Source organism: Salmo trutta, chromosome 5 (genome assembly GCF_901001165.1).
Source record: "Salmo trutta chromosome 5, fSalTru1.1, whole genome shotgun sequence".
Lineage (NCBI taxonomy): Eukaryota > Metazoa > Chordata > Actinopteri > Salmoniformes > Salmonidae > Salmo > Salmo trutta.
Genome location: NC_042961.1, coordinates 22,458,433 through 22,470,878, shown reverse-complemented (window position 1 = coordinate 22,470,878; position 12,446 = coordinate 22,458,433). Strand labels below are relative to the sequence as shown.

General features: G+C 44.4%; 1 protein-coding gene across 2 annotated transcripts in view; it reads left to right on the top strand.

The window, feature by feature from the left end:
* Positions 1–12,444, top strand: part of LOC115193875 (PH and SEC7 domain-containing protein 1) — a 45,872-nt gene extending 33,428 nt beyond the window's left edge. For both annotated transcript variants that reach the window (XM_029752990.1, XM_029752991.1), the window contains 7 exons: positions 3,899–3,942; positions 7,689–7,867; positions 8,057–8,127; positions 8,221–8,378; positions 8,823–8,967; positions 9,304–9,447; positions 9,768–12,444. In XM_029752990.1, the coding sequence (XP_029608850.1) occupies positions 3,899–3,942; positions 7,689–7,867; positions 8,057–8,127; positions 8,221–8,378; positions 8,823–8,967; positions 9,304–9,447; positions 9,768–10,079 (1,053 nt within the window). In that variant the 3' untranslated portion in view covers positions 10,080–12,444. The remainder of the gene's footprint in view (positions 1–3,898; positions 3,943–7,688; positions 7,868–8,056; positions 8,128–8,220; positions 8,379–8,822; positions 8,968–9,303; positions 9,448–9,767) is intronic.
* The last annotated feature ends 2 nt before the right edge of the window (positions 12,445–12,446 follow it).

Here is a 12,446-nt window from a genome sequence, read left to right as displayed (position 1 = left end):
AGTTGGATGGGCTATTTACAGATGGGCTGTGTACAGCTGCAGTGATCAGTAAGCTGCTCTGACAGCTGACGCTTAAAGTTAATGAGGGGGATATAAGTCTCCAACTTCAGTGATTTTTTTTATTTATTTATTTATTTATTTATTTGCAATTTGTTCCAGTCATTGGCAGAAGAGAACTGGAAGGAAAGGTGGCCAAAGGAGGTGTTGGCTTTGGGGATGACCAGAGAAATATACCTGCTGGAGCGTGTGCTATGGGTGGGTGTTGCTATGGTGACCAGTGAGTTGAGATAAGGCGGAGCTTTACCTAGCAAAGACTTATAGATGACCTGGAGCCAGTGGGTTTGGCAACGAATATGTAGCGAGGACCAGCCAACGGGAGCATACAGGTCACAGTGGTGGGTAGTATATGGGGCTTTGGTGACAAAACAGATGGCACTGTGATAGACTGCATCCAATTTGCTGAGTAGAGTGTTGGGGGCTATTCTGTAAATGACATTGCTGAAGTCAAGGATCGGTAGGATAGTCAGTTTTACAAGGGTATGTTTGGCAGCATGAGTGAAGGATGCTTTGTTGCGAAATAGGAAGCCGATTCTAGATTTAGCTTTGGATTGGAGATGCTTAATGAGTCTGGAAGGAGAGTTTACAGTCGAGCCAGACACCTAGGTATTTGTAGTTGTCCACATATTCTAAGTCAGAACCGTCCAGAGTAGTGATGCTAGTCGGGTGGGCGGGTGCGGGCAGCGATCGGTTGAAGGGCATGCATTTCGTTTTACTAGCATTTTAAGAGCAGTTGGAGGCCACGGGAGGAGTGTTGTATGGCGTTGAAGTTCGTTTGGAGGTTTGTTAAGTGTCCGAAGAAGGGCCAGATGTATACAGAATGGTGTCGTCTGTGTAGAGGTGGATCAAAGAATCACTCGCAGCAAGAGCGACGACATTGATATATATACAGAGAAAAGAGTTGGCCCGAGAATTGAACCCTGTGGCACCCCCATAGAGACTGCCAGAGGTCCGGACAACAGGCCCTCCGATTTGACACACTGAACACTATCTGAGAATTAGTTGGTGAACCAGGCAGGGCAGTCATTAGAGAAACGAAGGCTGTTGAGTCTGCCGATAAGAATATGGTGATTGACAGAGTCGAAAGCCTTGGCCAGGTTGATGAAGACGGCTGCACAGTACAGTGGATCATAGTGGGTCAATCGATTTCATTTTACAATATGTCCCGACCCAATACTGGGAAACGGACCCGGAATATCCACTTCAATGGGATAGATTGATCAGATATATTTTAGGGCAGTTTATTTAAAATCAATCTGCATGCAGTTATATAGATCTGAAAAGATTGGATCGGTATAAGCAGTATGGCAATGGCTCCACCTTACCCTCTAGGCTAGGTATCCAATCCTATCCAAAGCTTTCAAGTCAATTTGATGCAGAGCAATTTGACTTGGGCAAAAAACTGTGTACGGGTAAGAAGTAAAGCCCTGTCAACATGATGAAGTCCTTTTGTGTTTTAGCCCCCGTCATCCTCTGATAAGACCGCTTCTCCTTTTCATTTGGGGCTGGATGGAATAGCACCTCTGTATGCATGTCAACCCCCTACCATCCCAGTGGGCTGACCAGACTGTGAGAGATCTTTTTCTGACAGGCTACCTTCCAGAGGATTATCTTCCTCAGTGACCTGGAAATGTTAGCTCTCAATCAGGAGTTATGGTTATTTTGGTGTGTGTACAGTGTGTGTGTTTCGCAATGAGTTTCTGTTTAATGGTTTTACATTATGTTCTATACATTCCTCATCCCATAGGTGATCATTTTCTGCCCTTTTTTGTATAGCCTACGTCTCAGCCCACAAAGTGGTAGCAGCATCTGGAAGGCAGATTTCTTCCAAAGACTATTAATTACTGTATTAGAAAGGCACCATTGTTTCATACTTGTCCCTGGACTGCACATTCCTTTCTTTTAGACTGGTGGAAATGGAGTGTGAAAAAGACCTGCATTTTAAGAAAACAGTGATATGGAGGCAAATGATTGACACTAAAAGGAGGGAGGGATCTGAACAGAAACATGGACCGGGATTTGCTGCTCAGCTGGAGAGAAATGCGCATAGAGAGAGAGAGAGAGAGAGAGAGGGGGAGAGAGCGAGAGAGAGAGCTCTCGGTCCTCATCATCCGCTTTCTTTTGTCACTGTAATTCAGTCTGTTTTTTCATCTGAAGCACACAGGGAAATAGAACAACAGTTATTGAAAAGAGAGAAATGCAAGGAGTGCGAAGCACAGATGCAATTTTCTCTCCCGACTCGTGTATAGAGGGATTTTCGGAGGGAAATAAGAGATTGACGCATACGAAGGAGAAATAAGTGGATGTGTGAGAACCATTTACATGTTTGAAGACAAACCAGTAAAGAGGACAGGATCCAGGAACGGAGAGAACAAAGAGCGAGAGCGCGAGCGCGAGAGAGGGGACCTGTTCAGTCCCTCATCATCAAGCCAAAAGCTTTTCATTTATTAGAGAGCAACAGGGTAGTCTGAGTCTCCAACATCTGTATTCTACTGCCTTGGATACAGCATCTGTATCGTCAAGCCTTGGATACATGTTGTTTAGTTCCAATAGGACGTGCGGTGGCGTCAGTTTGAGGGTTCTCTTCGACAGCTTGCCTGTGAGTGAGTGGGTGGAATTCTTTCCCTCCACCCGCTCGATCTGGTTTGGTGTGAGTGTGTGTTGGTAGTGTATGTGTGTGTGCGCTGATGTATGTGTGGGTGAACTCCGTTGCTTGCTCACTGCTGTCTTATGGTTGCTATGATCGTCTAGTCATCATTCAGCCTCGTTAACTGGGTTGTTGTTTACGTGTGTGTGTGTGTGTGTTTTGTGTGACTCTCTTGAGTATCATTAGTTGTTACGGAGTGTATGTATGTATGTATGTACCAGCTCTTGAATAGCATGTTGGCAACTGCTTGACATCCTTCCAGAAAGACTTCCACCTTCATAGACTTGACGCAGAATGGTGCCACAGCAAGTGGCAGTTGCACACCACTGTTTCTTCATACATGCATAATGAATGCATATGGATCCATTATGCAGGATCTGAAGTCCCATCGGAGGGCTTGAGGCCCATGTTAACCTCCATCAGTGGTTTCCTCAGAAGTCCAGAGAAGCGCAGTTTGTAAGACCGTGACCCCTGCTGTCAGTCACCAGTGACAAAGTGACTGTTTGCCTCTCTGTCTGTCTGACACCTCTGTTGAGAGTCACCTCTTTGTCATTCTCTCTCTTTTTACCTTTTAACTGAATCTCTACATTTTGGTGTTAAGCTTCGAAAGAGGCCATATACAGAATCTGTGGAGCCTTTGCTCAACAGGAGAGATCCGGGATTATCTGGCTTTATCCATCCCTCCACCGTCTCTTCTCCTCTAGACTGCTCCTGTTGGTGCATTATCATGATTGGTGTAAACAGCATCCACTCTGATGGGCGGAATCGCTCCCGCTCTCTTTGCTCTGTGCGTGTTCGCCGGGACTTCCGAGTGATGGACCCCTTCCGCTACCCCCGCGCCCCTCGCTCTCGTTCCCTCAAACCCTTGTCCTTCCCTGACCTGCTGGGAAGGTCCCAGGATGGTCAGAACCACCCACAGGCCCGCAAGAAGAAGGCACAGCTTGGAAAATGCAGGGTACATTTTGTGTGGTTTGCTTTGGTCGAAGCAGCAGGCTTGTGTTTCGATCAGTGTGACTAATATGATCAATGTGAACTGCTTTATTCAAGACATCTAATGATTGTTGTCGCACAAGTAGCAGGATGACCAAGGGTCTCTCCACACTCATTAGACATTCCACACACACACACACACACACACACAAACAAACGTTTTTCATATGTGTGACGTTTGTTTTGTCTTGTCTTTTTCTCTAGGCCTTGTACAACTCCATCAGAAATGAGAAGCTCCAGTGGACCATGTAAGTGCTCTTTGCATACGAAGGATGTTTTTGTTCTTATGAAAGTATGGACATATTGTACCAGTCACACCTACTCAGTCCAGGGTTTTTCTTTTATTTTGACTCTTTTCTACATTGAAGAATAATAGTGAAGACATCAAAACAATGAAATAACACATATGGAATCATGTAGTAACCAAAAAAGTGTTAAACAAATCAAAATATATTTTATATTTGAGATACTTCAAAGTAGCCACCCTTTGCCTTAATGACAGCTTTGCACACTCTTGGCATTCTCTCAACCAGCGTCACCTGGAATGCTTTTCCAACAGTCTCGAAGGAGTTTCCACATATGCTGAGCACTTGTTGGCTGCTTTTCCTTCACCCTGCGGTCCAGCTCATCCCAAACCATCTCAATTGGGTTGAGGTTGGGTGATTGTTGAGGCCAGGTCATCTGATGCAGCACTCAATCACTCTCCTTCTTGGCCAAATAGCCATTACACAGCCTGGAGGTGTGTTGGGTCATTGTCCTGTTGAAAAACAAATGATAGTCTCACTAAGTGCAAACCAGATGGGATGGCGTATTGCTGCAGAATGCTGTGGTAGCCATGCTGGTTAAGTGTGCCTTGAATTCACAGACAGTGTCACCTGCAAAGCACCCCCACACCATCACACCTCCTCCTCCATGCTTCACGGTGGGAACCACACATGTGGAGATCATCCTTTCACCTACTCTGTGTCTCACAAAGACACAGTGGTTGGAACCCAAAATATCAAACTTTGACTCATCAGAGCAAAGGACAGATTTCCACCGGTCTAATGTCCATTGCTCGTATTTCTTGGCCCAAGCAAGTCTCTTCTTATTGGTGCCCTTTAGTAGTGGTTTCTTTGCAGAAATTCAACCATGAAGGCCTGATTCACCCAGTCTCCTCTGAACAGTTGATATTGAGATGTGTCTGTTACTTATTTGGGCTGCAATTTCTGAGGCTGGTAACTCTAATGAACTTATCCTTATCCTGGTAACTCTGGGTCTTCCTTTGCTGTGGCGGTCCTCATGAGAACCAGTTTCATCATAGCACTTGATGGTTTTTGCGACTGCATTTGAATAAACATTAAAAGTTCTTGAAGTGTTCTGTATTGACTGACCATCATGTCTTAAAGTAATGATGGACTGTTGTTTCTCTTTGCTTATTTGAGCTGTTTTTGCCATAATATGGACTTGGTCTTTTACCAAATAGGGCTATCTTCTGTATACCACCCCGGCCTTGTCACAATACAACTGATTGGCTCAAACGCATTAAGAAGGAAAGAAATTCCACAAATTCATTTTTAAGAAGACACAGCTGTTAATTGAAATTCATTCCAGGTGACTACCTAATGAAGCTGGTTGAGAAAATGCCAAGAGTGTGCAAAGCTGTCATCAAGGTCAAAGGGAGGCTACTTTGAAGAATCTCAACCCAATTGAGATGATTTGTTTTTAACATTTATTTTGATTACTACATGATTCCACGTGTGTTATTTCACATTTTTTATTTCTTCGCTATTATTCTACAATGTAGAAAATAGTAAAAATAAAGAAAAATCCTTGAATGAGTAGGTGTGTCCAAACTTTTGACTGTTACTGTATATGTATGTCTGACTTTATTTGTGTGCACTTGCCTTATTCAATTAACTGCTGTTAAGGTTTCCTGAATTCATATCGTAGTTGGATTCATTTTCTCAATGTCACAAAATGTGTTGGATTGAAAAAGTCTCTCAGCGTATCAGATGTTTTTTTTAAATTGGAATTAACCGCAAATCTACTTGAAATCAGTCTACAAGCAATTTTCCCCCTACAGAATTAACTACCAACTGTGCCCCTGTAGCATTTGCCAGACTGTGTGCGCCAAGGGTTGCTATTCTGGACCTAGTCTTTGTGATGCCCTGAGCCCCTAATTTAAGACACAAGCTCTCTAGATGTTGTTGCCATGGATACAGGTCCCTACTTGCCCCTCTCGTAATTACAGGTCAATGTCTGACTCTGATTCTAAAGTGCAAACACAGAGCACACACACTTTTAGGGGTTCAGTCAGCCTCTGAAGGAGAGCAGTGGGAGCAGCATCTTCTCTCACATTCCCTTTCACTCTGCATCACTGCTTTAATCTTCCCGGTCCCAACATCCCAACACTCTCTATCCTCGTTTTTCTGCCTATAGCCTCCCCTCTCTCTCCTTATCTCTTTCCTGCTCTGTATTTCACTTTCGCCTCCCTCTCCCTGTTTTTCTCCCTCTGAACCTCTCTTCACCACTACTTGCTCTTGTGGATTCAGAGAGGTCAGCAGTTACTTAGCAACAGATGAGAGCTGTGGTGTACAGTACAGTATGTGCTGACTGGTCGGTTCACTGTTCAGAATATACCTACATGTACTAGCAGAGGCAACACAATTGGTTCGTTTCTGTCTTTTTTTTTAAAAGCTAAATTGATGCAATTTTGTAACACTTAAAATTTTACCTGCGGGTATAATTTATAACTTATTTATAAGCATTTTCTAAACCTTTCTCTAAGAAAAAGGCCTATTGTGTTATCTTTATGCATTTATTATTGCAACTGGTTCAAATTGGCTGTTATTTTGTCAAAACACGAGGTGATTTTATATAAGACACATGCTTATGACAAGTCTTACAATGCATTATAACTGTATCATAATGCATGATACCTGCAGGCTATGGTTTCGAGATATGGTGAAAGAAAGATGGATAGAGAGCGGAGGTGAGCGACAGAGATCCTTTAAGACACAGATCCCATGGGTCCTGGGATGCGTCACACCAAAGAGTGTTCGACTGAACTGCATGCACATGCATGTGTGGTTCGCGTTTCTGGTTTGTGTCCACAGATATGTGACTTCTGTGACCGTGGATGATTTCATCTTAAAGATCGACGTGTGCGTGTGCCTTTATGTACATATCTGAGTGTGTTTAGCAGAGAGACGGAGGTGGACAGTACAGTCAGGACAGTGTGACGCAGCAGCACTCCCCCTCTGACTAACAGCAATTTCAAGCTCATACATTAATGAATGTTTATGGGAGCAGCTGCAAGGTTCCACTGGTGTACAGATCTGCATTCAGTCAGTGTCTTCAGTGGGCGGGAGACACCATCCTCCCCAAATGTCAGTACTGTAGGATTCTCTCTTATAGCCTCATCGAACACTCGGACCCCTCAGTTCACGGGAGAAGGGCATCACAGTCAGTCAAAGAGATGCCAGGATACTGTTATCTAACAGACTGTGAGTCACTCACCACTCATACCGATCAAAATTGTTCCTCTTACAGCAAAACCATTTTTTATGTAAGAAATGAATTACAGATATCTGAATGATAAGTGAGTGGATGAGATGTTCGATATAGTGGTCATGCTTGTCAAAGTGAGTTCTGTCAGTGTTCAGGGGCAGGGTTTTTGAGCAGGGTTTCAGTTGTTAGAAACTTGGTGAACCTTTCTCTGTGATTGGCCAGTAAGACGCAACCAAGCTGCTCAGCGGGAGCATCATGGGATGTGACCTCTCGGCGTGGGTGACAGCCAGCCAAGTGACCCGGAAATCCAGAGGCTCTCATGAGTGGCATGCTGAGTGGATAAAGACATGGCCTTCTCACCTCCAAACTATTAGGACTGATCATTCATTAATTTCAACTGGATCTGAACTGGAGGACATGACTTAAAACAGTTTGAGATGAGCAGGGTTTGTTGATGATTAGGGACGTAACTTTTTGTATTTGAATCATGTCCTCTCCATAGCGATGAGGAGGAGTTGCGCAAGTCCTTTTCAGAGTTGGCCGATTTGCGAACTGACTCCGCCTCTCACACCATGAAGCGAATTGGCAGTGGTCTAGGCGTGGCCCAGAATCCTGACGCCCTGATCTATAAGAATGGCTTCCTGGTGCGGAAGGTCCATGCAGACTCTGACGGCAAGAAAAGTAGGTTCTCTTTACCCTCCCCTGTCACCATTCACCTGTTAACCATAATCTGTTCCATTTCACTGCTGATATATCTGACCGTGTCAATCTAAACATTGCTGTACTATTTTTAAGTTTGATTAAAAATCACACCTGGGAGCAGCAAATACTGAGTGGATATTTTCTTTGTTTCCATGATCTGTTTTTCAGCCCCTCGAGGTAAGAGAGGATGGAAGACGTTTTATGTCATGCTGAAGGGATTGGTCCTTTACCTGCAGAAGGTACACCAAACCACACCCCATCCCAACCATCCTTTTATCCCAGTCTCTGATTGGACGTGTGTGATAACATTCTGCTCTCTGATTGGTCCGTAGGGAGAGTACCGTCCAGATAAGCAGCTGTCTGAAGAGGATCTGAAGAACGCTGTGTCCATCCACCACTCTCTGGCCATGAGGGCAGCAGACTACAGCAAGAGGCCCAACGTGTTCTACCTGCGCACTGCAGACTGGCGAGTGTTCCTCTTCCAAGCACCGTGAGACTCCTCATCCTCCTCCTCCACCCACTCCTCATCCTCATGCTCTGTATTAGCCTTGGTCGTTACTCTTTCTGCCTTCTACAAGGTTGTTCTGTACTAAAGCTGTGCTAAGTGCCCCCAAAACATTAGTGATTGAGTATAGAGTGGGCAGTGCCCCTGTCATACAGCCCCAGGCTCAGGTAGAGGATCATGATGCTTCTGTGTCCCTGGAGGACACAGTTGTCTGTGATGTCCTAGATATACACTTTCTTTCAGTGTTGGGATGAATTCCATTTCAATTTAGGAAGTTAATAAAATAAATCCTAATTGAAAATAAGTGTCACACTTCTTCAATTGATAACTGACCCTAAGCCTGTCTACGTGTGTTCTGGGGCTGATCATTTGTGGCCTTTATTCTGATAGCCGGTATCCAGATTTGAACTCTGTTGTCCTCCATCTCAGTAATGCAGAGCAGATGCAGTCGTGGATCACCCGTATCAACGTGGTCTCGGCCATGTTCTCAGCGCCACCCTTCCCTGCTGCCATCGGCTCCCAGAAGAAATTCAGCCGCCCGCTGCTGCCAGGCTCCAACACCAAACTGTCTCAGGTACACAGAGGCCTCCACTCACACCATGACCCTCTCTCTCTTTTTCTCTTTGCTTCCAAGTACTAGTTCCCAGCCCAAACCCACTCATGCCATCCAGTATCTGCACTGTAGAGAGATCAACCCCCAAAAATTGTAGGAACTTGTCTACTAAAGACAGATCATTAAAGACACACTCCTGTATACTTTTTTGTGTGTTAAAAACAGAGAAGAACTGCTATTTACAACTAATAACTCAAATGCGTAAGTAGGCCTATATGTTGATCAGAATTCTGTACGAGTTACTGACTTTGGTGTAGCCTTATGTTCATGGTCCTCCTTTGCCATGTGCACTGACAGGAGGAACAAGTGAAATCCCATGAGACACGTTTCCGGGCCATCTCCTCTGAGCTGATCGAGCTAACGGCTGTAATTCCAGACAAAAAGGCCAAAGTTCGTGATCTGGAGGAGCACAAGCAACGTGAGGAGTACCTGGAGTTTGAGGTGAGGGATTGATAGTTGTTGTCTGGTTAAATAGAGTGATAAGGATTGATAGTTGTCACAACTGAATAGTTGCAGTCAGAGCCATAGTCAAGCCGAGTTTGGCAGGCTGAGTTTGTTTGATATTCAGAATTTGAATGGCTGCCAAATTGGCTACCAAATGTTTCAAGACAATTCCATTCCAGCTCAGCCAGAATGGAAACTTGATTACTTTTGCTTGGTGCCAGACTCCAGAACAGATTGCCAAACTCTACTGCCAAACAATGGCTCTGATCTCAGCAATGCCGAATCCTGTTTGACATCAAGTACTCTCTCTGGCACAGAAAACTCGCTATGGGACGTACGCAATGCTACTGAGGTCTAAGATCCGGAGTGGGGAAGAGGACCTGTCTCTGTTCGAGTCGCGCCTCTTTGATGACGGGGGTCTCCAGAGGGCCCACTCCAGCCCCACTCTGCGGGAGGAGCACAGCAGCAGCAGCCAGGCCAGCAGTACCAGGGGGGGGGGAAGCAGCAGCAGCCAGGCCAGCAGTGCCAAGGGGGGGGCCAGCAGCAGTAGTTCCAGCACCAGGGGGAGCAGCAAGACCAAGCGTTCCGAGCCCCAGAGACACAGCTACAGACAGGCTGTCAAACAGTGAGAGGGACACAAGAGGCTGTTGGGGTGGACAGGGTGGTTTAAACGATTGGACTATCCGTGTTGATCGATACACAGGGACCACTGGTGTGGCCGGTCTCCATGACTGGAAAATGGTGGGGAGGAGAAAGATAATGGGGGATAGACCTGTTGCATGCTTCTATCCCGAGAAACCACAGACACTGGATGCACCAGGGCTAATTATACAGTACAGTGGATACTCGGTCCCCCATTTTACTATACAAATGACTAACTCCTGTGTGGTCCTACATTACTGGTAATATCCACATTCATTTTATTTGACTATGCTTTTGGACCAAATTCTTGTTGACAGATAAGAGACCGAGATCGGAATATTACGTTAAATCAGCCATTAGATCTGGGTTTTTTAAGAGGTGTAGGTCGTTTTCCCTCCACCAAGGTTCAGTATCCATCTACTGTATGTCATTACCGCACAGCCCACCTCTCGGTGACCGTCTAGGAGGGACCGAGACAGAGCTGCATCAGCTCATCTAACTGTTCCCATGGAGACTAAACGGACCCCGTGGCCATGTCAGGAACCCTACCGACCAGAGTGCCAGGACCTCAACCCACCCACGATGCATTTGGAGGAAACTGGAAGAAATACTGTATTCTTCCCGAGACATGATCAGTTGGAAAGAATATAGAAGGTTACTGGACATCATTTTATGATGCTGCATGCACATACTAGTTTTGTTTTCAAAGTCTTTGCTATGATTTTGTTATTCTAAGGACTTTTCTTGTGACAAACTGCACTGATCCAGAACCAGGCCCCGTTTTGAGTAACTGTGCAGCTCTGGTGGATCTAATTATTTCTAAAGACCTTTTACACACATCAGCTATGGCACCGAGAGATTTGTCCTACTAATGGGTTGATGAAGTAGATCGATCACACAGGCTGGCCATCTGTCCGTTTTTGAATGAACGTTTGAAGAGGAGAACTGCATGCGTATCAGGAGTTTGATGACTCTGTCTTCGAGGACATGCTTCACTATGATATCATAGTGAAGCATTATTTTTTATTCTTACGTTCTTCACGTGGTGTTTTTGCATTTGTACAACTGAAAATGAAACATGACAGAGCTTAGTTTACAGTACATCTCAGCTGAATGTCAAAACACTCGTTTTGAAAGTGTCTACAGGAAGAACTCATCCGATCATTGATGACAAATGAATTCAAATGTTGGTAGAATGTTGATTTAAATTCAGTATTATGAATTGTAATGAGGAGGCACTGTCTACCACACCCAATATATTGTATAAAAGAATGTAATGTGTAAAAATATATAGAATGTTATGGCGTGGCATAGCCATTTTCTTCTCAGGCTGGCAGTGTTGTCTGTAAACCGGTGCAGTAATGCCACAATATAGCCACCAAAGGGTGCTGTTCAAATGGGAAACGATGGTCCTAGGTGGTAAGTGACTTGACTGTATAATACAGTATTTATCTGGGTGTCATCATGGACCCAGAGGCTGCATTTACGCGGGCAGCCCAATTCTGATCTTTTCCCACCAAATTGGTCTTTGGACCAATCACAGATCTTTTTCAGAGCTGATCTGATTGACCAAAAGACCAATTAAAAAAGAATAATAAAATAGGTCTGCGTAAATGCAGCCAGAGTGAAGTCTTACTGCTTTACTTTCCCATGTGTTAAAATATGACCAAGGTGAAATAGATGATTCCCACCGCCAACAGTATGAGATTGTGTTATTGAATTAGAATAACCTCACATGGCAGAAATGTGTTAGTGTAACGGAGATGGTTCTGTGACGAGTACCCTTGAACTGTTACCTAGGCTTTAGCTCAGCGGGCTAACAGTCTTGCGGGTTCAAACCAGCAACATTGGCTGTCATTGTATTTCTATGGGGACCATGATAGGGTGAGGCATGATGTGTTCAGTCATGCAGAATGCCACACTCACTTTTTGGGTGTGTCTTGCTCCCACTGTGAATACGTGAGGTTGTATGGTGAGGGACAATAAATCAACAGTAGACCTAAAAGCTAAAGTAGTGTCAAGGAACTTTTTGAGTAGGGGTTATAACTTATCACGCCCTTCTGCACTTTGGGTTAGGGCCTAGTGTTGGAAGTCAAATGTATTTTTTTTGCTTACCAGTTAACTTGGTCTTGTTGAGTATTTGTCACTGTCAAAAACGTAGACTGCTATTTCTGTACATGTTTTTACTGGACTCACTTCCCATAGACGCTAAAACATGCAACTTATTTCTATACATTTTTCTTGATTAACTCTGCATATTGTCAATAACACATTAAGATTTTGCTCTGTCAAATATACTAAATGTTTATCTTTTGAGGAATAGAGGACAAAAATAAACACATTTTGAAAAGACC